The sequence below is a fragment of the Chinchilla lanigera genome, unplaced genomic scaffold (genome assembly GCF_000276665.1).
Source record: "Chinchilla lanigera isolate Chin_1 unplaced genomic scaffold, ChiLan1.0 scaffold00028, whole genome shotgun sequence".
Taxonomy (NCBI): domain Eukaryota; kingdom Metazoa; phylum Chordata; class Mammalia; order Rodentia; family Chinchillidae; genus Chinchilla; species Chinchilla lanigera.
Genome location: NW_004955429.1, coordinates 2590572 through 2617784, shown reverse-complemented (window position 1 = coordinate 2617784; position 27213 = coordinate 2590572). Strand labels below are relative to the sequence as shown.

General features: G+C 36.4%; 1 protein-coding gene across 3 annotated transcripts; it reads right to left on the bottom strand.

Moving 5' to 3' along the window:
* Positions 1-700: 700 nt before the first annotated feature.
* Mastl (microtubule associated serine/threonine kinase-like) lies at positions 701-26612 on the bottom strand. 3 transcript variants are annotated; one of them, XM_005386869.2, is made up of 12 exons: positions 26463-26612; positions 21492-21631; positions 20444-20532; positions 17832-17938; positions 17470-17620; positions 14686-14858; positions 11062-12192; positions 9335-9476; positions 5653-5667; positions 2970-3083; positions 2778-2879; positions 701-1627 (listed from the first exon to the last, which is right to left on the bottom strand). In XM_005386869.2, exons 1-12 carry the CDS (start codon positions 26580-26582, stop codon positions 1470-1472), a joined length of 2442 nt encoding a protein of 813 aa, XP_005386926.1. In that variant the 5' UTR covers positions 26583-26612; the 3' UTR covers positions 701-1469. The 3 variants fall into 3 exon arrangements, with proteins under 3 accessions (XP_005386926.1, XP_005386927.1, XP_013371017.1); XM_005386870.2 differs by having other exon boundaries at positions 9335-9473; XM_013515563.1 differs by lacking the exon at positions 5653-5667.
* Between the last annotated feature and the right edge of the window lie 601 nt (positions 26613-27213).

Below are 27213 nucleotides of genomic sequence, written 5' to 3'. Positions count from 1 at the left end.
ATTCTTACTGAGAAGATTAAATCCTATTATCAGCTGGGCACTTGGGAGGCTGGGTCAGGAGGATCACTGTGAGTCCAAGGCCAGCCTGAACTACATAACAAGATATTGTCTCAAAAAAACACAAACCAAAACAACAACAACAAAAAACATTCTAGGAGTTCACAGGGGTTGTTAAATCTAAGTAGGCATCACTAAAACAAGGTCAGTAAAATCATTAATCCATGATTTCAATTATATAGCACTGATTATAGTGGTATACCTTTCACTATGCCACTATTTTATTTATATTTTAAACAGGGTTTACTGTATAGTTAACTGTAGCTTTGAACTCACTGTGTATCCTAGGCTGGCCTCGAACTTGCAGCAGTCCTCATGCCTTAGTCTCTTATTGCGGGGATTGCAGGATGCATGACCACACCTGACTTCACTGTAATGCACTGAAACTTTATCCTTGTTCACCACACTTTAATTTTAACAGAGCTCTGAGATGGTAATGGAAAGTAAAACTACTAATACCAGTGCGTGAGAGGAGTAATAGTACCTGATAGGCTACTGCAGTAGCAGAAAACTTGCTTTACGGTATGTTTACCTTTGAACTTTGCCTTTTTACAGGGTAACTATGCCACAAGTCTTAATAAATTTAAGACCTGTGAGCTGAATTTTAGTATATTTTTAAAAGAATGATGTTGACAGGTAAATCTATTTGTTAAATTATATTTACTAAGCAAAAGTACATTATTTTTAAGGATAAGTCTTTCCTGGATAATGTTGCAAATGATTTTAAGATGTAAAACACATTTTCCATTAAAATTGAAAAAGCTATTGAAATTACTTACAATACATCACACTTAACCTTTCCGGTATTACTTTAAACAAACAGGTATTAAAGAGGCAAGAACCAAAAGCAATCAAGGCAGCAAGACTGTGTCATTAGTAGAGCAAGTTAAAACTTTAGTCCTTTTGTTTAATCATTCCCCAAGGAGTTACACTAAGGAGTGAAGAATTCCACACAGCTGGGATTCTGACGTTACAAATATTACCTTAAACGATAACCCTTGAGACCAGTTTTTGCAGGCATCTTATGCAAGTAAGTTAAATTGAAATGGAATTGTACATTTGTTGTTATTTTAACCAAACTGAAATCAACTGAGAAACAGAAAATACAGCTTGTGGCTCGCTCTATGTACAGCAGTAGTGTCATTCTAGTTTTATTGATGCTTTACTTTTCATAAAGTGCAATTAACAAAAATAAATATGATCAAAAAGAGTTTTAAAGATTTATATACAGTTCAGAGATTAAGATAAATTACTGGTTATATTCTTTATAGCCTTTTACCTCTGTGAAAGCTGTTACATTAAAACTCATTGGCCCACGTAAAATAATATTTATCTCCCTTACATCTAGAGGAGTAAACAGTTAATGTACCTTATTCTGTAACAAGGGCAAGTAGAAGGGGGGCATTTATGTGCTATAGACTAAATCCAGATACGGTCAGGTGCTGGGCATTATTTCTGGCTTCAAAATATGACGTGTCTGTTTCATTATCTGGTTGGGGTATGAAAGGCATAGTTTGATGCTGCAGATTTTCCCAGTCCACGTCACTGAAGAGAGGATGATGTTTCAGTTCTTAGGAAAAACATAAAATAAAACAGCGTATTATGACACTGTTACCTAAGTGAGTACTGCTCTCAGGAATTACAAAGAAAATGTCTTTCGTATATCTTGCCCTATCTTATTAGGCCAGGCCCACAGACCTCTGTTTAATGTTTGTCTCCCCATAGGCCTTAGACCTCACATTGTCTCATTTTGAATATGACTTGGCAAGATAGGGGCTCAGTTCCAATTTTTCAAATGAATGAGTAGGTGATTGGCCTTAACAGAAGTCTGTCTCTCTCAGCTGCCTACATCTGCTCACACAGGCCTACTCTAGAGAACTTGTCGTGCTTCCTGCTCACTGATATAACTTCCCTGGTGCTCATCTTATGCGGTTAGTGCTACAGTTCCCATTCCAGCACTTCGTCACCACTTCATAGCACTCCAGTCTTTAACCCTGTCTGTTGTCCTGGATAACTTCAGCAGGAAGCTCATCCTTGATGCTTTTACTTTCTTCCCTGGGATTCAAGCTCCTTCATGGTGCCATCTATATATTGATCATGCTTTATTTTATTTATTATTTCCGCACATATACTATGTCCTGACAATGCTTGTCTGTATCTGTGCCGGGGGTTGAACTCGGGTGCTCCACCACTGAGTTGTATCCTTAGCCTCCTTATTTCCTATTTTTGAGGCAGAGTTGTGCTAATCTGCTCAGGCTGGCCCTGAGCTTGTGATCCTCCTGCCCTGCTTCGGCCTATCAAGTAGCTAGGATTACAGGTATGTGCCAACTGATAATGCTTTATTTTTTATTGCACTTCTCAGTTTAATCCCCAGTATCACAAGAAAAAAAAGAAGAAATTGTAGAAGATTTTCACAAGACACATTCTTGTATTTGTTGATGGTTTTATCAGGCTATGAATAATCTAAGACACTAAGATAGTTTTGAGAATAACAAAATTTAATTTCATGTATAAATATTACAACTTGCCTGCACTGAATTTTAATAGAGACTATAGACAAATATATTAATGTATATCTAAAGGGCAGAAATAAATGGAACTATCTTTTTACCATTTAGCAATCAGATTATCTGCAGCATTGTACGACAACTCAATATTGTTATTACTAATAACTACCTGGAACAAATCAAGGGTAAGAGTTTATTAACACAAAACCTTACCTTTCATTCCAGCTCTCTTTGTATCATCAATCGTTAAAAGTATTTCTACTGCACTTTGAGCATTATCAGATAACTTTTCTTCACCTTCAGGCCAAGGTATGTCTACAGATACAAAAGCACAAGTAAGTTTTTTAATCACTGTTCAACTACACAGAAATACTGAATCTACTTTATTAGGAGAAAAAGGATCACCTCTTTTCAGAATATTCTGGAATACTTGCTGTGGTGTTTCATCATTGAAAGGGGGAATTCCAGTTAGAAATTCAAACAAGCAAACTCCAAGTGCCCACCAGTCTACTGCAGGACCTGGATTTAAGTGGAAATAAGCTAAGATTGCAAGCATTTTCTATAAATATCTGATCAACTAAAACATTAGTACATGGACATTTGAACATAATCAAGGCATTCATTACCTAAAGCTTTTGGCTGTCTTCATAAATTACAGAAATGCTACATCACCTTAATTTATACAACCTGCTCATTACTTTATTTTCTAAGAAGTTTAGATTAGCAGTTACCATAGTTAGAAAGGAATGTTAAAACCATTTATTTCCAATTATTGATAACTTGTGATATTCTGGATAACATGTGTATTAAACCCTAAAACACAATGTAGGAATGCATTTAACATAATATTTTTCTAAAATAAACTACTTCTCTATTTGAAATGACTACATAGAGATGATTATTCCATATTCCACTTGTTTCACACAAGGTGTGAGATAAAGTGGTAACATTTACACTAATTACAGGCTAGCCTCATAATTAGGGGATGCCCTATTACAGAGCATTTAAATGTGCTTTTATAAGAACACAGAGGGACAAATTAAACAAAAAATACTCATTTTAACTGTGGCTTGAGGAGGTAATTAGGATATAAGTTTTGATGAATAGGTACATACGATTTCTAAATAACATCTTTATTGGAAGCAACAGCTATATACAAAGCATTTTTTTAAAAATGAGGTTTTAGCTGGGTGTGGTGGTGCACACCTGTAATCCCAGCACTCGGGAAGCTGAGGCAGGAGGATCATTGAGAGTTCGAGACCAGCCTGGGCTACAAAGTGAGCTCAAGGCCAGCCTGAACTGCATAGCGAGACCCTGTCTCAAAAAGACAAAAAAAAAAAGAAGATGAGGTCTTATAATGTTGCCCAGGCTGTCTTTAAACTCCTGGGCTCAAGGCATCTCCCATCTCAGCCTCTCGAGTAGCTGGAACCACAGACATATGCCTTATACCTAGCTATAAAAGATCTTCTAATAATTTTTTGGGAGAGGATGGGTAGTAGGGACTGAACCCAGGGCTTTTGCACCAAGCTCCTTCCCCAGTCTTTTAAGTTTTGAGATGGGATGAAACTTGTGATCCTTCTGCCTCAGTTTCCCAGAGTGCTGGGATTATAGGCATGCCCCCTACATCCAGCAATTATAAACAATTATAAACTTTATATTTTTGTTTAATTCTGTCTATAAAGTATTTCCTAGGCAAGGGTTAATTTCAGTTCAAAAATGGTTAACTTCAATATAAATTTAGGCTAAGAATTCTTGTGCAGTGTTAAATTTGCCAACAAATTTTCTTTTAAAGACAATTTCATCCCAGCACTCAGGAGGTCATGGCAGGAAGATCACTGAGTTCAAGGCCAGCCTGGGCTACATAAGAGTTCAAGGCCAGCAAAAACAAAAACAAAAAAACAACAAGAAGGACAATTCACAAAATTCATAATGGTTAAGCAGCTGCCACCATCCCATTTTAAAAGAAGTAGCAAAGCAATGTGGAGTCTGTCATTAGGAAAAAAGATTGCATGCATTTAGCGTGCTTTTTGCCTGCAAGCCACATAATCTCATTTTCCCTTTAAGGACCATAAGGTGCTAAGAGTTGGTAGGTTTCCAGAGTAATTACTATAAAAACGTACAGACCACTTCAGTTAGTACATCTCTTAAGCAGCACTGAGAAAAAATTATTCCAATGGATTAGATAATGTAGCCAAATAAGAGGAGATTAGGAGGAATTCAGGAAAAAGTACATTTTTGTTTTACTCAGGTTAGAAATTAGAACCCTTTCCCCTGCTCAGCCATATGTATTCATGTTAAAAACATACATGATTTGTCCACAGATATGTCACACATATCCACTTACTTAAGTCAAAGTCTAATAAGATCACATACTGTGATATGTCTTAGCAATTATATTATTGGCTAGGGAAAAAGAACAAACTTGTTCTATACTACTAGCTTTCAAATTTAAAAATCCATTCTTGAAATTGGTAGGGAAATACTGATGTTATTATACTGTCTTTTTTTTTTCTTATGGTACTAGAGATTGAACTCAGGGCCTTCACACTGAGCTACATCCCCAACTCATGTTTTACTGTATTTAGAGTGGTAGGGTTCTAGGCACGTGCCACCATACCCTCCTTATTTTCTAATGAAAATGAAATTAAAGGATTTAGAAAATTCAAGAGTTTTTGTGACTGCTAATTTTAATATTTTTGCCAAGTATTTCTTCTGTTGTCATAAAAAAGCTGTATATTCATGATATCTTTTTTTTTTTTTTTTTTTTTTTTTTTTTTGGTTTTTTTGGTTTTTCTCCGGTACCGGGAACCGAACTCACGACCTTGCGCTTGCGAGGCAGGCGCTTTTGCCGCTGAGCTAAATCCCCAGCCCCCTCATGATATCTTTTAAGCTTTAAAAAATGCTACATGCCTATATGTCTTTTCACAGAGAAAACAATCTCTGGAGTCTTGTTGCTCAGAGTACAGATGTTCCTTTTTGTAGTTCATAAATGGGCTGAAAGGAAAAAAAACTACCCCATGTGATCTAGTTATACTTTGACTATTTGGTTTGATGTGCTTTGCCATTCAACTTCATAGAGTTTACTTACCCGAAGTTAGAAATCCTGCATATAAAAAAATAATAGTTAGGTATAATATATAAAGTTATGAATTCATTCCCTCATCACTAGGTAGAGTACCAGATAGAAGGGATACAAAGATGACTAAAGGTTTTTTCCCAAGGAGAACACAGCCTACTCTGGGACAGAAAACAGATAATTTTAATACAGTGTTAAAGAGCTGAAACAAAAATAGGAACAAGAAAGTGGCTGAGGGGCAAGACGATGGAGGCCACCTGTGGGGCTGTCATTGAGACCACGGCATGCAGTTTAGTTGCAGTAGCTATGTCCCATTGAAACAGGGTAAGATTCTATAAAATAAATCTTTAAGTTTGAAACCTATTTTCATACTGTGTCCTATGTTAAGGCAATGCTAATTATAACAGAGGAAATAGGCTGGCAAGTCTTTGATTTATCCAAAGGGACATTGTATAAAAACCTGTAAGAGCTTGTTGGCATTTACTTGCTTTTGCTAATAAAGGGGACTATTAAAGGTGTCTGTTTCCAGTATTATCAAGATGATTAGCAACAAATGCTTCAAAAAAATTCTGGAATGTTATGTAGAAGGCAGAGAACTCACACTCTACTTAAGAAATTTTTGTAAGCTTTTGTAGTAGAGAAAAACATCACAACTAATTGCAACATAGAAAAACTATTTTTGGGTTTTGTTTTTGTGTTGCCAAGGATCACATACAGGGCCTTGCACATACTAAGCATGTGCTGTACCACTGAACTATACCACAACCCTGGGATGACATAAGTTTCAAACAGTTTTTAATAAGGTGGCATAGAAGTAGTTGATTAAAGGAGCTTTATTGAAGATCTGATACTGGACTGACGATAAGAAATTTGATTGAAAGATGATTAGAGACTGGCTTTTCTCAACTAATGTAAAATATATGTACAAAACAAGACTTAGAAATTAAATGTATTTTATTGAGAAACAGAGGGAATTGGACATGGTAGCACATCTTTGTAAGTAATCCCTTCATTCTGGGTGGCTGAGACTGGAGGATTGCAGGTTCAAGCTCAGCCTGGGTAACTTAGAAGACCCTGCCTCAAGACAAAAAATAAAAAGGGTGGGGATTTAGATCAGCCCTGAGTTCAATTCTTAGTATCATAAAAAAAAGAAAAAGAAAAAGGAGAACATAGGGCGTATAACAATTTAGATTTGTTGAAAGCCAAGGCTAATATGAGAACTCAAAGCCTCAAATATCATGACCCATAATTAGGGTTTTATTTAGCAGCTCAGAAGGGGCAACCATAGTCTTTTGAGGACATAAACAGAATAAATTATATTTTGGTTCAGAAAGAAAACCTGGCAACATTATAGACAACAGAATGAAACTGAGGAGACCAGATAGAAGGCCATTAAGTAATGAAAGAGAAAGACAACCTTCTTATAAAGAAAGTAGCAGAGATGAAAAATACGGCAGGGATCTAATTAACTGGATTTAAATGTCTTGAGTGTAGGGATGATGCCTGTCACTATGAACATGATGAAACAGATATGGAACAAAACAGAGCAAGCTAGGGAACAAGTCCAATTTTTTACTTGGAATAGTTGAAAGATTGATAGAATACCGAGTAGGCAGTTCAGCTGTGTGTCTTTTGCCTAGAGAAAGTCAGGATTAGAGATGGATTTGGGAATCATGATGGGAATGATGTGTGATTAACAGGGAATATGTGTAGGGGGAAAAAGGCAGAGGGCAGAATCTTGAAGAACTTTTAGTCTTCCGTATTTACTAGGTTACACATCCACAAATTCAACCAAACATGGATAGAACATATTTGAAAAAATTTCATTGAAATTTGAACATGTACAGCCTCTTTTCTTATCATTGTTCCCTAAATGATATAACAACTACTTACATAGCATTTGCATTGCATTACATGTTATAAGTAATGTAGAGGTGGTTTAAAGTATATGGGAGGGTATGTATAGATTATATGCAAATACTGTGCCATTTTATCTAAGAGACCTAAGCATCATGGGATTTTGGTATCCTTGTATATCAAACTCCCACTGAGAAAAAGAGAGGACTATACTTGGAAGACAGAAGGAAGTAACTGAAGAAGCTGGGCGTGGTGGCACACACGCCTGTAATCCCAGTACTCGGGAGGCTGAGGCAGTAGGATTGTTGCAAGTTCGAGAGCAGCCTGGGCTACAAAGTGAGCTCAAGGCCAGCCAGAACTGCATAGTGAGACTCTGTCTCAAAAAGACCAAAAAATAAAAAAAATAAATAAAATAAATAAATAAACGCAAGAAGGAACGGAAGAATATCCATAGAGGCAAGTGAAATGAGACTGAGAAGAAGCTGTGAGATCTGATAATAGGGACTCTAGAGATAGGAAACGTTAGTCAACTTGAGATCCAATCATACTGCCAGAACAAAAATAATCAAGTGAAGAGGCAACCTTTGAGCAGTTAGGCAGTAGAGGGAAGACAAAAGCGGAAACTTGCCTGAAGGCTGAGGATAAAAACCAGGAAAGAAATAAAAATAGAAGGGGTGTGGCAGTTGGAATGGGGAAGATGAAACAGATGATCACCAAGGAGGCCAAAGGAAAAAAGAAAGTCATCATCAAGCTATAGGAGGTGGGCACGGGCCACATGCTTGTGATCTCTCCTACTCAGGAGGTTGAAGCCGGAGGAGTACAAGTTTGAGGCCAGCCAGGGCACCTGAGTGATACTTGGTCTCAAAAAATGAAAAAGTATTGTATCGCAGTTGCTCCTGGGTTCAATCCCTAGTACTGCAAAAACAAAAAATGTAGAAGGAAGTCATGTTATGGGTTGATTTGTGCCCCTCAAAAAGGTTTAAGATCTAACAGTACCTCAGAATGTGACCTTATTTGGAAACAGGGTCATTGCAGATTGAATTAATTAGGTTAAGATGAGGTTATATTGGATTAGGGCAGGCTCCTACTCACAACTTGTATCTTTAAAAAAGCCGCATGATGACAGAGACGCAGGGAAAAACCATATGAAAAGGCAAATTAAAAGGATGCATCTGCAAGTCCAGAACTCCAAAGACGGCCAGCAAACCATCAAGAGACAGGAGCCAAGGAAGAACCCCTGATTTTGCACTTCTAGCTTCCAGAGTCCCAACGCAATATACTTTTATTGCATTGAGCCCTTCAGTTGTGGGACTCTGCAAAAGCAGGATGAGGGAATGGATGAAGTTTACTTAAGCATATTGGAAAACTTTCATGAGAGAGAAAGGGAAAGAAGATAGGTGCATGTACCATTTGGGAGGGTGATTCATCTCTGGTTTGGCTATTCTAGTGAGCATATAGGTATGGGTGAATTATAAACTGGAATAGACTGCAGACTGAATAGAAGTGTAGGTGTAACATTGTAGTCATAAGCACTGTAGACCAGATGTGAAGAAATGTTTAGAACGAAGACACGGTGGGAGCTGGGTCATTGTGACTGAATCAGAGAAGGCAAAACCATTGAAGGCAAAACATAAATGGCTGCATAGCCTTCAGTGTTTTGGTCTTACACATGCAGAGAATAAGAGCTATTTCTTTTTTCTTTGCCTACAGTAAATGCCATATAAGTGAGAAAAGAGTATTTTGTGAGTCCGTTTTCTTATACTTTAGACTCAAACAATTTTACCTTAATAGATAATGCACTGATAGCAGTTCAAAGTCTCAGATGTGCATTGCTTACCATGGGCTGTGCTCAGTAACAGCTCAGGTGCAAGGTAGTCTGGGGTCCCTAGAATTCGCCCATCATCTACTGGTGCTGCCCCTCTTCTCACACTCTTTGGAGTTCGGTATGAAGTCCCACACTTGGTCTGCTTTGGGGTCTGCTAATTCAAAAAGAGTTTAAGGGACAGCAAATACTCTCCTTCCTTTCACAAGGAAAATAAACATCTTTTTTTTGGTTTTTCTCCGGTGCCGGAAATCGAACTCACGACCTTGCGCTTGCCAGGCAGGCACTGTGCCGCTGAATCCCCAGCCCTCACAAGGAAAATAAATACTGAAACAAAATAGCTATATCATGGGCTGCTAGGCATAAAAGATATACACTGTACTTAAATCCCTGATCAAGGATTTGAAAATGGACTCATAACTAGTTATAATTATCAAAAAGTCCTTATATGTAGATGTTCAGTTGCTTAGACAATTATTTCACTAAGATCTGGATATACAACAAATAATGAAAAAATACACAAAAATTTCTTGATAGCATGGCTTAACACAACTTAAGAATAGTCACTGAGAAAGGCTATGGCTGACAGATAATAAATTAGCACAATATACAAGGTAACATAAATAATCTCTTGGGCTGGGTATGTAGCTCAGCAGCGCAGTGCCTGCCTGGCAAGCGCAAGGCCCTGAGTTCAATTCCCGGTACCAAAAAAGAAAATAGTAAATAATCTCTTGTACTAAATGGGATTTAAAGGGTTTTAAGGTAACTGTTGCCTATCAACATTTTATCCCCTCAGTCATTTAAAAAAAGCAGGCTCTGACATTAACAGACTTCTAAGCCCTTAAGTAAGTTCTGGTTAGAAAACTCAAGTCTCATTGCTTCTCAGCCTTTTGGCTAAGATTGAGTGTAGAAAACTCAAGTCTCTTAATCTAAGTTCAGAGTTTACATTTTTTATACTATTATATTTCTCCAAAGAAAGAAAGAGAAAATAAAACTTTTGGTTTATAAAGGTTATTTTTTTTTTTTTTGTCTTTTTGAGACAGGGTCTCTCAATGCAGTTCAGGCTGGCCATCAGCTCACTTTGTAGCCCAGGCTGGTCTTGAACTTGCAATGATCCTCCTGCCTCAGCCTCTTGAGTGCTGTGATTATAGGCGTGCGCCACCACGCCCAGCTACAAAGGTTGAAAAAATAAAAAACAAAATGATATTTGAAAAAATCTATTGCAACTTTTTTCTACAAACAAAAGAGATTATCCAAATATGTCCTTCGAAAACAGCAAGATAGGGCAGACTTTAATTTGGTATATCATAGTATTGCTGTGAAAATATGTGATTGTGTTTTCTTAGAAAAGTATATGGAGCTATACAAGTAAGATACTGTTGTGAAGCAAAATAAACATGAAAATTTCCAATAATCCAGAGTCTCAAGTACAAAATGATATAATTAATACTATACAGTCTAGGTGAGAGGCAAATGTGTTAGGTTCGCCCTCCTTCCCTAAACACTCACTTGGGATTGAACTCAGGACCTTTTAAACTGAGCAACATCTCCAGCCTCTTTTCTTTTTTGAGACAGTGTCTTTCAGTCACTCAGTTGCCCAGGCTAAGCTTGAACTCACAGTCCTCCTATCTCAACCTGCCAGAGTGCTGGGATTACAGGTGTAAGCTATCACACCAGCCAAGTGTCTGTCCTACTGGCTTATTTTTCCACACCCAAAGAACAGTATTAAAAACAGAATATACCTGATATGGCATAGAGAATCTTTCTTTCTGAGTAGGAGTTATAGCCATGGGATATGAGTCACTATATGCACATGAAATATCCATTGTATCTAAAGAAGTAATGCTCATTTTGGATGGTTCTGAGTTACTGGGTGTATTAATATGACTGTTAAAACTTCGAAAAGCTACAGCATTTCTTTTACAGAAGGCTAATGCTTTCAAGACCTCTGAAGAAGGAGCTAACATTTTTTGGGTGCTATCTTGGACAGCAGGGTTCTCGTCATCTTTTGGCAAGGTATTCTCTTGGCAGTTTGGTGATACAGTAAGGAGATCTTCAATATTTGATTCTTCAAAAGAGGATTCTTTGATGCTTTTATCTGGGTCTAGGGACTGCCTTTCTAATGAACTTTCCATTATAGAAATACCAGCAAAAGAAGAATCTGAGTCCATACATATACTTCTAGGAGCTCTATCATCATAACATAAAAAATTAGAAGGCACATGCTCCTTTTTGTCAGTCTTGTCACAATCTTCATCTAGGTCACACAGAAGGTTTTTTGCTATTGTCGGTACAGATACATTTTCTGGTGTTTGTTTATCAGTAAAATAACAGGCAATGTTCTCCTTATTAGCACAGTCATTTTGCTGACATCTATATGCCGATAACTTAAGATCATGGACTTCAGCTGTTAAGCCTGTACTTTGATTTGTATGACAATCTATCATCTTTTTACTATGCTTATTCTCTACATAGTTTTTTTTATTTTGTATAATTTCTTGACAAGGACTGGAGTCAACCAACTCAAAATTTCTTTTTAAATTTCTTTTCCCAAGAGGCTCTTCAGATACACTACTAGAATTGAGAGCCCCCTCATTTGACTGCTGGGAACCTGTGTCAGGGGCCATATTCACGTTATTCACGTCAAGTTCTCTTGCTTCCCAAGAAACCTCTCCAGAGAAGCATTTTTTAGCAAGGTTTACACAAGGTCCTCCAGTGCTAGGAATGGCACTGCTGTTATCAATTGGAGAAAGGGCCAACTCAAGATGCTTTTTATGGCAACTTTTGGTCTTGATGTCATTTGCAGATTTTGTACATAGCTTTTCCATTGGATTCCAAGTCATCATTGTAGAGCCCAATGCCTCATCACTTTCCTAAGAGGAGAAAAAGATACTTCTTAGTTCATACAAAGTTGAGATTCTTTCAACTTCTAACCTTTGTCTACCTAGGTAGGATAAATAACCCCATCAATTGCTATTCTCCTTATTCCCACTTTCAAATGGAACAAAACAACAATGGTAATAGGGAATTAAAAACAATATAAACAATTACAATATAAGCTTACATTCTTCTGAATGAAACACTGATCTAAAATTTAAACTAATTATCCACTAATACTTACTTTTATATATGATATTAAGCAGGACAAATTAACAAGCAATATATTTAGGCAGATTTAGGTTAAAGCTACATTATACATGTATTTGTTCTTCAACATGAGTATGAATGTATCTGTTTTGAATTGCAGAATGCAGAGGGCATGAAATCTAGCAAAAAAAATTATAGAGCAAAAATATTGTTATGGTAAATATGCATCACTTCAAACAATAAAGCCAAAATTAGCAGGAATTAAAGTTCACTGTCAACAATATGAACTAATGATACACTGATAACAAAATGCTTTTCCTGAAAACAGAATGCCAACTTTTTGTGGGTGCTCACATATACTTATACAAGCTCCTGTGTACTTATACATTGCAATTTGGTGCATGGTGACCAGAATTTGTTTAAAATTAATGAAAGTGAGTCTTTAGTAACTGAAAGTACCTATTTCTGATGAACAAGTATCAAACTTTAAAATTTTATTTAGTAATAAGGAGGAACACTTGGTTATGAGAACAAAACAAACAAAAACCAAAAAAAATGTCCTGAATTACATATCACTGATTTGCAAGTACCAAAAATAATGAATTTGAGGAGCAGGACCAGGTTAGCTGAGCATCCCTCATGGTACACTATCACTTTTCTGATCATAACTTGGGAAGCTGTATTATAATCTAATTACTATATTCCTCAGACCTGCAGAAATGGAAGAAGGTAAGGCTGTGTGTAGTTCAGAATAGTATATAGTATGCTTTCTAGAATACAAGAGGTAAAATAATAGTATTTTCAATGGAAATCTGTTTATTCTATAGTATGGGATATCTGTAGCACAGGCTATAAAGAGAGGAGAAAAAAAAAGATTAGGACTTTCTGCTTTATCTAAAAGTTAATTTGACTGTTGATATAACACAAGTATCCAATAATAATGAAGAAAATCAGATTACTGAGAATAAGCAGCAAATACCATCCAAATAATTTTATCAAATAGGTTTATTCTAATTTAACATTTAATCAGCATTTTATGAAAACATTATATTTTACATTTTAGTTCCTATCATCTTTAGTATCAACTAGATTTCATAATTTTTTATTTTTTTCTTTTGTTTTGTTTTTTTATTGTTTTTTGTTTTTTTCTGGTACCGGGAATGGAACTCATGACCTCGTGCCTGCCAGGCAGGCACTGTGCTGCTGAGCTAAATCCCCAGCCCCCTTTCATAATTTTTTAAAAAGGCAAATACAATACATAAAATAAAGCATTTGGGATGCTGAGGCAGTAGGATCACTGTGAGTTTAAGGTCATCCTGAATAACATTGTGAGACCCTGAATCAAAAACAAAAGAAAATGAGACACAAAGGAGAATACATAAAGTAAAATAACTAAGTAAATAAATTAATTCAGTAAGCAATCTCCTCAGAATAGATACTTTTTTTTTTTTTTTGCTTTTTCTCCGGTACCGGGAACCGAACTCACGACCTTGCGCTTGCCAGGCAGGCGCTTTGCCACTGAGCTAAATCCCCAGCCCCAGAATAGATACTTTTTTGAACAGGTTTCTTTGTGTTTTTAAAACTTTATTGGTACATTTTAGATATACATAATGATAACATTCATCATAGGGAATTTGTACCTGTACATGATATATCTTGCTTCTTTTTTTCCCCATCTTCCTCTTCACCTTTCAACCCTTCTTCCCCTCCTTATTAACAACACCTTTGTTTTTTTTTGAGAAAGGGCTTTGCTATATAGCCCAGGTTGGCTTCAAACCCATGGTGATGCTCATGCCTCAGCCTCCTGGAGTGCTGGGATTACAGGCATGTGTCACCACACCTGGCACAAAACCTTTGTTTCCATTAGAATAGACACTTTTAGAACACCCGTATTATATCACCTTTGTGATTTAGAAGCCATTCCTGAAGAGTTACTAGTCTATTAGAAGAGAAACTGATGGGAAACATCATAAAAGGAGCTATGGATAAAAACTAAACAAGCTAATGACTGCCGTGGTAGAGAATTACAGTCAAATTTTATTATCAGTTTACTATAGTAACTTTATATATCAAGCAAAAGAAATTTCACAACTGAATGAGAAATGAAATATTTCAAAAGAATTTGACAGCATCTCTGGGAAAAGAATTTCTGATAATACTTTTGCTGCTATTCATGTCACAATCTGATTTCCTTATGGGATTTGTATTAAAAGGTATGGTGTTTTTGTCATGAATTTGGTGTACATAAGTGGTTTGGTTAAAATCAGTTTCCTTCTAACCTGGCAATCCATTTCCCACTTGGGGCTGCTGTGACATTCTGATTCCATGCTGGATACAAAGGTGTGGGACTGACTACTGGCACTAGAAGTAGCCAACCTTTTCCTCGACTGGAGTAGATTAGAAGTAAGACATTGCACGGGCATTCCTGGGTTGGAAGCAAGTGTTTCAAGACCTGAAGGGGAAAGAAAATATTAAAAAGCTTATGACACATCTTTTGTAGCTCTTTACTGAACCTGAATATTTACGGATTATCACATTTCAGAACTGTTTCTTTGTAAATACTGTCCTTCACAATATGGCTGTAAGAATTTCTGCTGTGATTCTTATTATATTTAGATTTTCATTATACTTAGATGTACATATCTCATATACTTAGATATACAAGCTGTTAAAAATACAAATACTACTCTAAAGTTTAGAGCAAAAAAAGAAAATTCTCTTAACCAGGAGAAGAGAATTTATTTATACAGTAATTAGAAGGAATCAGTTTTGAGTTATTTCTGATCCAATACAAAACTATTCTTGATAAAGGGAAATTATTGATATGCTATATCAAGATGTGCAGTAAGGTTAGAATGTAACTAAAATCTACTCAGTTCAACTTGTTTCTAATTAGTCACAGTTTTATTGTAATGCAGCAATTTACGTGCTCACGAGAATGGATTATAGACATCCATAGTGACCTACCTTCCCTTCCTTCCTCCCTTTTTTTTTTTTTTAACAGTGCTGAGGATCAGCCTTGGAGCCTTTAGCATGCTAGGCAAGTGCTCTACCATTGACACACACTCCATTCCTCACATAAGGGATTTTCATAATGTACCTGGATAAAGCAAATAAGTAATCATACAGTAGCTAACAGTGAGCACCATCTGCATGATACTCACTCCTTCATCATACATGAAAAGGGCTAAAAATGGTTGCTCATCAGCTTATAATTAGACAAGACAATCGTGTCCTTTGTGTTTGGTGGTATTGGGAATTGAACTGAGGGAGTGCTGAGCTACATCCCTAGTCCCTTTTAATTTTTAAAATTCTCAGTCTCCTAAGTTGCCCAAATGGACATTGAAATTGCCATCCTCTTGCTTCAGCCTTGCAAGTAGCTAGGAGTAGAGCACAGGCCGTCACACAGGGCCGACAATTGTGCTATTGCTAGAGATACAGTAATAATACATGTATGTCAAGATTTTACACATAGATGGAAAGATGCAGATGTCTGTTTTCTTTTCCCCAAAGACTGAACATGATCTCAATCTCAAGGAATTCTTTTTTTTTTTTCTGGTACCGGGAATCAAACTCACGACCTTGCGCTTGCCAGGCAGGTGCTGTGCTGCTGAGCTAAATCCCCAGCCCCGGAATTCTTTTTTTTTTTTGGGAAAGGAAACATTATTTCAAGTATTCATATATTCTTATCTATTTTTAGCATTATCAGTAAGACTTGAAAACATTTAACAAGTCCTTGACAACCTTTGAACTTGATTATCTTTCTGGCAAAACTTGAGACCAGAGGGACAATCTCAAAGAAATTCTTAGTCTTAGAGATTTTTGACCTAATAAGTCTTAGAACTTTAAAGCTGAAAGGAGTATTTCAAAGTCATGTAATCCAACTTTCCTTTCATTGTGCAAATCCTCTCAGTGGAATTCCGGAAACTCACTGGACACTGACTTTGATGTATCTGAGTGAACTGCTTAGCTGCCTTCTGCTAGTAACATGGAAACGTATCTAACCAAATGCCATGTGCATACTGCATATTTGCTAATGAGTTATTCCTGGTCGTTCTGTCTTTATTTTGAGGCCTGGCTTCTAACAGATGTGTCTCTGGCCACAGTTGTAATGAGTCTTTATCTTTTTTTGTTTTTTTTTCTCGGTACCAGGAATCGAACTCATGACCTTGTGCTTGCCAGGCAGGCACTGTGCTGCTGAGCTAAATCCCCAGCCCCTAATGAGTTATTCCTTATGATTATTTCTGATCAGATCATTTTCTACTTTTTTTTTTGGTACCAGGAATCAAAGGAATCAAACTCAGGACCTTGTGCTTGCCAGGCAGGTGCTGTGCTATCTCCCCAGCCCCATTTTCTACTTTAGAACTTTTGATAGCTCCTAGTTTTCTGCATATCTCAGTAATGACACTTGTTCCTTCCAAAGAGATTTACCAGACTTCCTTTCTTATCACACATACTTTTCATTCTCACACATTGTACTTAGTCCTTACTGTCTGAATACGCTCCTCTCTGACATGTCCCCTTTTGCTAAGTGGGAGCTATAAAGTTCTTGCTTCTCTTTCTGGATGCAGTTTGGGCATCACAGAACCATTCCGGTTAGCATTTGTTCCTACTCCCTCTTGTCAGATTCACTTCAAATGGTTGTTAATGTTGCCTGTTCTAATCTCCTCTATGTCTTGCTATGTCTTTTATTGAATGCCAAAATATCTGAGTGTTTCAATTTAAACTCCCACAAAATCTTTTGGAAATAAGTTTATAGAGACCCATAATACTGCAGGTATTTGTTTATACTGTGTAAGATTTGCACAGATCCAATATAGGGAAATTAACCCAATGATCATTCTAATTTTATAAATGTCACATTAGCTAGGTATTTTATTCTATTCATTTATAAGTCTGCCACCACCTCTGTCAGAAGTGGCATTTACATAAAGAGATATGCCACAGATGGTTGGAATATTTGCATTTTTAAAATTTATTAGGTTGATATTAGCATTTTAACATTTGAAAAATTTTCTTTCTAGAGGACATAATGTAATAAACTACTATTTTTTTGTACTCACATGATTTTAGTAGTTTGCTAGAATAAGGTGTAGTCTCCTTTTGATCTATAGACATTGGACAGATTAATCCTTGAGAAAGCTGTGCTGTTTCTGATAGGTGGATTGAAAGGATGTCTGCAGAGTCTTGATTTTTTTCTGCAACTGGTGTGAACTATTAATGAGAGAAGAAGAAATGCTAAAAGATTTAACTTTGGAAAAGTACGACGTGGTATATATAGGTTAGTATATCATCTAGATTGACAAACTGTCAATGAAATTCACCTCATACTTGTTATTTACATCTATTTTTAAAGGGGACTCTAAATTTTAAGGGTAATTGTGAAAGGGGACATCATGTGAGTTTTTTCTTATCAATAACTTACGAATCCCAGAGAACTGATGAGTGATAATACTTGTCCTGGGGTTCTTGAATAATCTTGCTTAGGTTTGGCCATAGATGGTGTTGTAAGGATATCCATCATATTGATGTCTGTGTATGCAGAGGAAAGCATATGGATTTTTTAAAAAGTTTCAATTGTCACCAAGTCAACAACTGTGTGTTCTCAACTTTGACCCTCTCTCTGCATTATTAATCTTACCTGTAAAAGGCTTAAATAGGATAAATATATGCAGCGAATCTACCATGCCATAGAGGAAACATTCACAACTATTTGAAATCATTAAAAAGTTTGATAGAACACAATTTTATTCTAAAATGAGTACAACACAGTGAAATGACCCAGATTATTACTGGATTTTTAGGGAGAACTCAGTCACTAAAAATAAGTACTTTCTAACTAGCAAGAAAATAATTTTTGGTAAATCAATTACTGAAAAGCAGTTGGTAAGGAATAATATAAATTCTGGCCCCTCATGTTACCATGTTTAAGCCTAGATTAATATAGGAGTTGACCCACATTATTAGCATGTTTCAGTGTATAATATTTTAAAATAATTCAATACTAACACATAATACTATACTATTTTACTTAGATATCACAAATGGCAAGAGAAGTCCAATGGTCTGCATGTAGTACAGGACTTTAAAAAGTATCCAGTTTGAGTGTAACAAACTTCGTTTACATCTCTCATTGATGAAGCAATAAAAATAAAGTAGCAATAATCTTAAAGGACAGTTTACAAATAAAACTAAAAACTAGGCCTTTATGATATAAAGTTATTTAAATGTATAAGTAGTATCATCTTAATACAAAATTTTCCCAACTTGTGGTACTTTTCAATAATTTAAGAAAACAAACAGAACACCCCTAATGACATCTCTTATAGTATCAGCAATCAAATACTGTTTCTGTAGCAAAATGTATAAATAGTCATATGAAGTAGGATGAAGAAAGACTATATGTAGCTCTGTATTAGCTCAGGTCAGATTTGAAAACATTCAGGTATTCACAACTGTTTGAATCTTGTACTCCCAATTAAAGAATCATAGATCTACATATATTTTCAATAACTATAATTCCAGAGTTTATAATTTATAAGGTAATTTCACTTACTTGAAAAAACAAAACAAAACAAACCCCACTTTTCTATCTTTCTACCATATTTTCTTTTCTTTTTTTTCAGTGCTGAGGATCAAACCTAGAGTGTCATGCATGCTAGTCAAGTGCTCTACCTTGGAGCTGCGTACCCCAGCCAGCTCTTACATGCTTCTTAGTAGAGAATACTGTCCAGTCTATTTTCAAGTTGATATCTATCATTTATCCTTGTTTCTGTGATGAAATTAGGTAATTCTGAGTTTCTACCTACTAAATGTAATTCTCCTAAAAAATCATGTATTCATGTATATTGTGCTCTCTTAAACCCCCTTTTTTTTGCAGTGCTGGGGACTGCATGTTGAGTAAGCGCTCCATCACTGAGCTACATCCCCAACCCCGTGAACTGCTTTCTAAAATTCTAAAACATTAAGCTCCAAGAGAATTAAAACCTTTTGTTTTTAAAACATATTAGCAAATTTTCTTTAGAAAGCACTATGCTAATTTACAATGCACCAGGACACACCTATTTTGCTTTTTAATTTTTTTTTTTTGGTACCGGGAATCGAACTCAGGACCTTGCACTTGCCAGGCAGGCACTTGTGCTGTTATGCTATATCCCCGGCCCTATTTTGGTTTTTTAAAAGTAGTTTGCGTGAGGGTAGGGCCGGGCGTGGTGGTGCACGCCTGTAATCCCAGCACTCAGGAGGCTGAGGCAAGAGGATCGTTCCGAGTTTGAGACCAGCCTGGGCTACAAAGTGAGCTCAAGGCCAGCCTGAACTGCACAGCAAGACCCTGTCTCAAAAGACAAAAAAAAAAAAAAATAGTTTCATTAATTGGATCATCATTATTCCTTTTTGATAATGCTTGCTATTATAAAATGGTTCATTTTTATATTAGCATTATTTTAATTATTACTAGTAAAATGACTATATTGCCATATATTCATATGTATGAATTGTTTATTATCTTTGCTCCTTTGTTTATTAAGGTCTTAGTGGTAGCCATTTATATTTGAATAAATTGTTAGATATTGACTATTATATTTATTTTAGTAGTTTTACTGTTGCTTTATTGATAACAAGTTTCAGTAGGGAGAAAGGTCAGAAGAATAGAAATCATGAGTTTCGTTTTGAAGATCCAAGGATTTTCAATGATCTTTGAAGATCCAATAGTGGCCATTCCCACTTTTAATTATCTACGTACCTACCTACCTACCTACCTATGCTAGGGATTGAACCCAAAACCTCATGTATGCTAAACATGTATTCTTAATACTTAGCTATGTCCCCCAAAATCATTTTTCATCTTTAATGGAAAAAGACACAATTATGTAGTCTATTTTAGAATAAACAACTATCAAATTTCACTTAATATAAACAAAGAAAACAATGTAAGTTAATGACATGTAGTCTCTAAAATTTTGGTTTATTTCCCTTGTTCATGTTGTTGTTTGTTGTTGCTGGATCTTTAAGAAGGTACATACTTGCTATTTTTCTTACCTCTATTCAAAGTCACTTTGGAAAGGCCAAAATCTGTCAGCTTAATATGACCCTCATTAGAAATCAGCATATTGTCTGGTTTCAAATCCCTGCACATAAAACAAAAGGCAAATAGATAACTAAAGAAAAGGCTAGTTTCTTTTGAAAATTTTTTTTTTGTTTTTTTGTAACAGGCTCTTGCTATGTAGTTCAGGCTGGCCTTGAGCTCACTATGTAGCCCAAGATGGCCAGAAACTCACAGCAGTCCTCCTGCGTTGGCCTCCCCAGTACTGGGATTACAGGCATGCACCACTGCGCCCACTGAAAAGGCTAGTTTTAATGTTACAATGTCTAAGAAAAAAAAAGTTACAGAAGAGGCAAATTCTAGTTATTTCCTCTAAAATAAACACATTTATTTGTGGCTTTGCAAAAAACAAGACAATTTTCAAAAGCAGTTGTTTGGTACATCTGAATCCACAAAATGTTAAATGATTTAATTTTAGATTATCTGTGATGTTAGATTTTCCATTAAAATAAATAAACCGCATTAGATAAAATAATCCACAAGTCAGTTCAAAATTGTATTTATTTCTTTTAGAGGAAAGAGTAAGCTTTAACAAAGCAGAGTAACCTAACCCTTCTTTGCAGAGAACAAAGCAGTGTCAATCAGCTAGGACTACATAGTACAGCACTTTTGTATGATGGCAGAAGGGTGGAAAAGAATTTTTGGGTTTTTTTTTTTTTTTTTGGTTTTTCTCCGGTACCGGGAACCGAACTCACGACCTTGCGCTTGCCAGGCAGGCGCTTTTGCCGCTGAGCTAAATCCCCAGCCCCTAAGGGTGGAAAAGAATTGAAGAGTCTTCACACTGAAACACTATGTTCACGTTAAAACAAAGAGAGACAAAATATGAGTTAAGAGAATTTCTAAACTCACACAAGTTACTATTAAACTGTAGACAGTCTGAAAATGTGGGTGAGTGGTTACAATAAGTATCTGAGATCCAAACATTTAACACACTTTGATTATTTATACATTTAAGTGATAGTTTTAAGAAAAGTGAGTCTTTACCTGTGGATGATTCCATGTCTATGAAGGTAGTCTAGAGCCAGTGCCACTTCAGAAATATATTTCACAGCCATCTCTTCATCAAAATAACCATATATATGTAGAAGAGACTTGACATCTCCACCAATAAGATATTCCATTACCTAGTAAAAAGAATTTAATATCATGAAATAAAAACAATATACTTACTTAAAAATATAGTATTTGGACATTACAGTTACACATTTTTAGTGTAGTTCTGTAACAAGACACGTTTCTTTGTTGTCACTCATTATACATTAGTATCAATTTCACTCATGTTCCATATAATCTTTTTTTTTTTTTAATCCATACTGGGAACTGAACTTCTTTGCACTGAGGTTTATCCCCCAGCCCTTTTTATTTTGTGAGACAGGGCTCTCACTAAGTCACTAAGTGACTGGGGCCAAGGATATAGGTCAGTGACACAAGGGTCTGCCTGGCAAGTGCAGGGTCCTGAGTTCAATTCCCAGCAGCAGGAAAAAAAAAGTCACTAAGTAACTGGGGTCTTAATTGCGATACTCTTGCCTCAGCTTCTCACAGTGCTGGGATTACAGGTATGTGCTACTACACCTGGGTTCATATAATTTTTAATTAAAAATTAAACTGGTTAACTTGAACAAAAGTTTAGACTTATAAAAATAGAAAAATTCTTATAATATTAGAATTATTTCCCATATAGTCTTCATCTAGAGTCACTCATTCTTAGCATTTTGCCATATTTGCTTTCTTTTTCCCATATTGTTTAAATTAAAAAAAAATTCTTACAGTGAAATATACTTCACCATAAACCCCCTCTCAAATGAAAGCCAACCCCTGTGCCCCCTGCTAACACAGTTATCCCATCAATCTTGCCTCTTTCTGAAGCAGCTCAGAAGTCCGGGTTTGTGACTGTCTTTACTTAATGCTATTGTGGCGGCCTCAATGTCCTGAATCTATTCAAAACAATTTAAAACATTTGCAGCAATTTCTGTCCAACAGAAACATGATGGTGTGTCCTTATTCACTGGATCTGACACCATGCAACTTCTAAGTCAAAATGACCTAAAAGGTAAACATTTTGAATAGATTCAGGACATGGAGGCAGCCTCAACAGCACAAAGACATTCATGAAAGAAACTTCCAGAACTTATTCACAAAGAGGCAAGAATGTGAAGTAAGGGTGTATTAAGGGGGTTAATGACAATGTGTCTTCTACTATAACAAATCTTTTTAGTTTTAAAACTCACTGTATTTTTATAATACCTCATATATATAAAATTTTAATATTTATATACTAAATGTATTAAAATTTATAGACTATAAAGTAATATACTCAACATACGTATTTTATAAACATGAATTGTTGGTTATATGAGAACATTTAATTAAAAAGAAAAACAATACAGTCTTGGGTATACTCAGTGATAATTATTTCCTTAGCATGTGCAAGGCCCTGTGTTGATTTTTAACATTACATAAAATAACCCAACGTGGCAACGACAAACCTGATATTAATGGCATAATTTAATTTTGTGTTTGTGATGAGGTCTTGCTACAGTAACCAGGCTGGTGTCAAATTGTTGGGTTCAAATAATCCTCCTCCCTTAGCTTCCCAAGTAGCTGAGACCACAGGTATGTAGCACTGTATCAGGGTATATTTAAATTTCTGGTGAATACCGTGAGAATAAGGTTGAAAAGGCCATAACTTGTTACCATTTAATTCTTTATCGCACACCTCCTAATAAGACATCTTTACATAACTACAGTGCTCCTAGATAATAGCATTATCTAATATGTAGTCTGTGTTCAAACTTGTCTGACCATCTATTGTACATTGCTCTTCAACCTCTATTCCCAAGCTATCACCAGGCTCGCATTTAAGTTGTTATGTCTTTTTGGGGTCCTCTGAGCTGGAGCAGTTTTTCAGCTGTGTGTGTGTCTTTTGAGACAAACATTTTTGATAAGTACAGGCTTTTTTACAGACATCCTTCAGTTTGTTTATTTCCTCATGATTTGGTGCATGTTATGCATTTTTGGCAGAAATACCAGACAGTGGCGCTGAGTCCTTCTCAGTGATTTCCATTGGATTAAAGGCCTAGTGTGTCAGCAGATTTGGAGAGGGGCTTGACTTTTTTTTTCTTTCAGTACTGGGGATTGAACTTAAGAACTGGTGCTGGTCAAGTCCTCTACCACTGAGCTAGATCACCAGAGTCCATATCTTTTATAAGCTCTCAGAGCACGCTTACGTAGTTTGTCTGTAGACCATATTTTGAGCATCACGGATCAAAGCCGGTGATGAAGTTAGGTATGTAAGAGATAGTTTATTATCTCTAGGAAGAAAAAAAATAGAGCTGGGGAATATACTTCAGTGGGAGAATACTTATCTAGCCTGTGCAAAGCTCAGGGTTGATCCCTAGCAATCCTCCCCCCCAAATTATAGTTGCTTACTTATTCCATTAATTTTAGGAGCTAAGTATTGAAAAAAGTTTACCAAGATGAATAATTCCACCTAACCCTTCAACACCACCACTGGACTAGGGTTGAGGAAACTCCTAGCTCAATCAAGGTTGATGCTGTAGCCATAGCCATGGCTTTTCGGGGTGGGGTGGAGGAGTGTCACACTTCATGTGCAGTAGTAAGCTGCAAAGGCATTAGAGGGCCTAAGGAAAAATGAAATGATTAAACGACTCTCTTCTTTGGAAGTAACATTCAAGAATGTTCCCTTTTTATTCTGTAGAGATCCATGTAGTAAATATTTTAGGCTTTGTGGGCTTGCATTACCAGTTACTCTGTCACTGTATCACAAAAAAAGCCAGATAGTCTAAACAAAGGATGTGGATAAGTTCTAATAAAACTTTACTCACTGAAATTCAAATTTCCTAATTTTTGTGTATCACAAAATAATACTCTAATTTTTTCAAGTTTTAAAAAATTCCAATACAAAAAACAGTTCTTAGCTCGTAAGAGCCAGATTTGGCCCATGGGCCATAGTGGTTAGTTACCACTGGTGTAAAAAAATAGCAAGTCAGTTATTCCAACAGTATTTGGTATTCCTTTTCCAATTTTAGTATCTGTGCTGCTGAAGCTCCTGGTGTTCTTTTTCTTACTGCCAATTTATATACATTTTTGACTTAGATGGTGACTCATCCTAACAAGCAGATCTCCAGCTCGTATTTTTTTCAGAATCTAGGGGTTTCCTGCTCTCCTTTAACTTTGCTTTCAAGGTGAATTCCAATTCTAATTTGTTTCTCACTTCAAAATCCTTCCCCCTTGATTGCTAAGCCTCATCTCTCATAGAGGAATCCATCATATCCAAGTATAGCAATCACACTAAAGGTTCACTGCATTTTGTTTAGAATGATAAAACAGTTTCTTAAAACCCTAAAACAAACCATGATTTGTATGTTTAATAAAGAAATTACAAAATCCATGGTCAATACAGTCCATATTGTCATTAAGAAGGATGGAGTTGCCATTAAGTGGAAAAAATGGGAAGAATTGCAGTTTTTATGATATGATCACATTTTACCACTTATTTAAGCTGTGGCCAGGTGGGTGAGGTGGTGCATGCCTGTAATCCCAGCACTGGGGAGGCTGAGGCAGGAGGATCCTTGCAAGTTCGAGGCCAGCCTGGGCTACAAAGTGAGCTCAAGGCCAGCCTGAACTGCATAGTGAGACCCTGTCTCAAAAAGACCACCAAAAAAAAGTACAAAAACACTCCAAAAACTAAAAAAACAGAAAACAAACTGTGGCTGGATATTTTAAAAAATTTATTTTTCCTGAATTACTCCTGATGCAAAAAAAAAAAAAAAAAGTGCTCACTACTACCCTCAAAAGGAGCTTTTTACTTTCCAAAGTTTCTAGCCATTCCAGTGTAAGTATACCACTTGAAGATCTACTGAAAGATATCATCAGGTACCAGGAAAGTTCTTAGATCAGACATAGTTTTTATAATCCACCTAAAGTATTCTTTAGAAGAGATTAACATTTAAATTGGTAGACTCTATTTTTTTTTTTTGTTTGTTTGTTTGGTCTTTTTGAGACAGGGTCTCGTTAAGCAGTTCAGGCTGGCCTTGAGCTCACTTTGTAGCCCAGGCTGGTTTCAAACTCCCAACAATTCTCCTGCCTTAACCTCCTGAGTGCCGGGATTACAGGCATGCACCACCGCACCCAGCTAAATTGGTAGATGCTGATAAAGCAGATTATCTTAAGTAACATGTGTAGCCCTCAATCAATCAGTTGAAGGTCTTTTTCTTTTTTTTCCTTATGGTGGTACTGGAGATTAAACCCACCACCCTTACACTGAGCTTCATCCTCACCCTTTTAAAATTTTTTATTTTAAGACAGGGTGTCATTAAGTCACTAAATTGACCAGGCTGGGCTCGAACTTGTGATTCTCCTGCCTCCGCCTGACAAGAGTCCTGGTATTACAAGTATGTACAACCACACTTGGCAGGTGAAGACCTTTAAGAGAAAAAAAGTTTGAAGTTCTCAGAGGAGAAGAGAATTCTGTCTCTAGACTATCTCTAGAAGATGCAATATCAGCTGTCCCTATCCAGTCTGCCAACCTGTTTTGTAAATTTGAGACTTGCCAGCACTGATAGTCTCATGAGCTGATTCCTTAAACCATTTCGTGTCTCTGTCTGTACACAAACACACACACACACACACACACACACACACACACACACACACACAATTGATTCTTTTACTCTGGGAGCCAGGAATCAAACTCATGACCTTGCACTTGCTAAGCAGGCGCTTGTGCCACTGAGCTATATCCCAGGCCTGATTCTTTTATTCTGGAGAACTCTAATTAGTACAACAGGTAACTTGGCCAATATCATAAAGCCAATGAGTGCCAGAGCTGGAATTCAAATGCAGGTATGCTGAGCCCAGAGATTGTGTTTTTAAATCACTGGGTTCAATGATTGCTGAATGAATGAAGAAAAAATGTAACATTATTTTACTCACCAAGTAGACATTACTTGCTGACTGCAGCGAATAGTATAAATGGACAATGAAAGGACTTTTGCTTAGTGCCAGGGCATCTCTCTCAGCTTGGACTTGATGAGTCATATTTTTATTGATCATGTCTGCTTTTTTGACAACCTATAATAGACATTATGACAACAGACACTTTTAGTTTTTATTACCATGTTCTCAGGTTTCAAAAAAGTAATTAATTGGTACTATCATAAGAACCCAATAGAAAGACAACACAGAGTTATCATTTGGACTTCACACTGCCCTCAGGAAACTGTGCCAGGAAAACAGCTAAGATGGTAAAACGAACAAAAAACCAAACACACACAGAAAACATTATCTTTTAAGAGAACTGCTTATTTTAGTATTAAATAGCTACAATATCACATTCATTTTGAGAAGGAAAAAATACGGCCTTCTTAATTGATCTGCATATTTGTAGGCAAGTGTTCTGTTATTCTTATTACAAAGTTAAATGATATTAATGTTCCCAGATTAGAAGATGCAGACACAACTACAAACACACTCAGCCATCTTACCTTTGACAAAGGGGCCAAACATGTTCACTGGAAGGAAGATAGCCTGTTTAATAAATGGGGCTGGAAAAACTGGCTCTCTACATGCTGAAGACTAAAACTAGACTCATGTCTATTACCATGCACTAAACTAAAGTCAAAATGGACAGAGATTCAGAAACACTAAATCTACTGGAAGAGAAAGTAGATTGAAACCTTGAAGA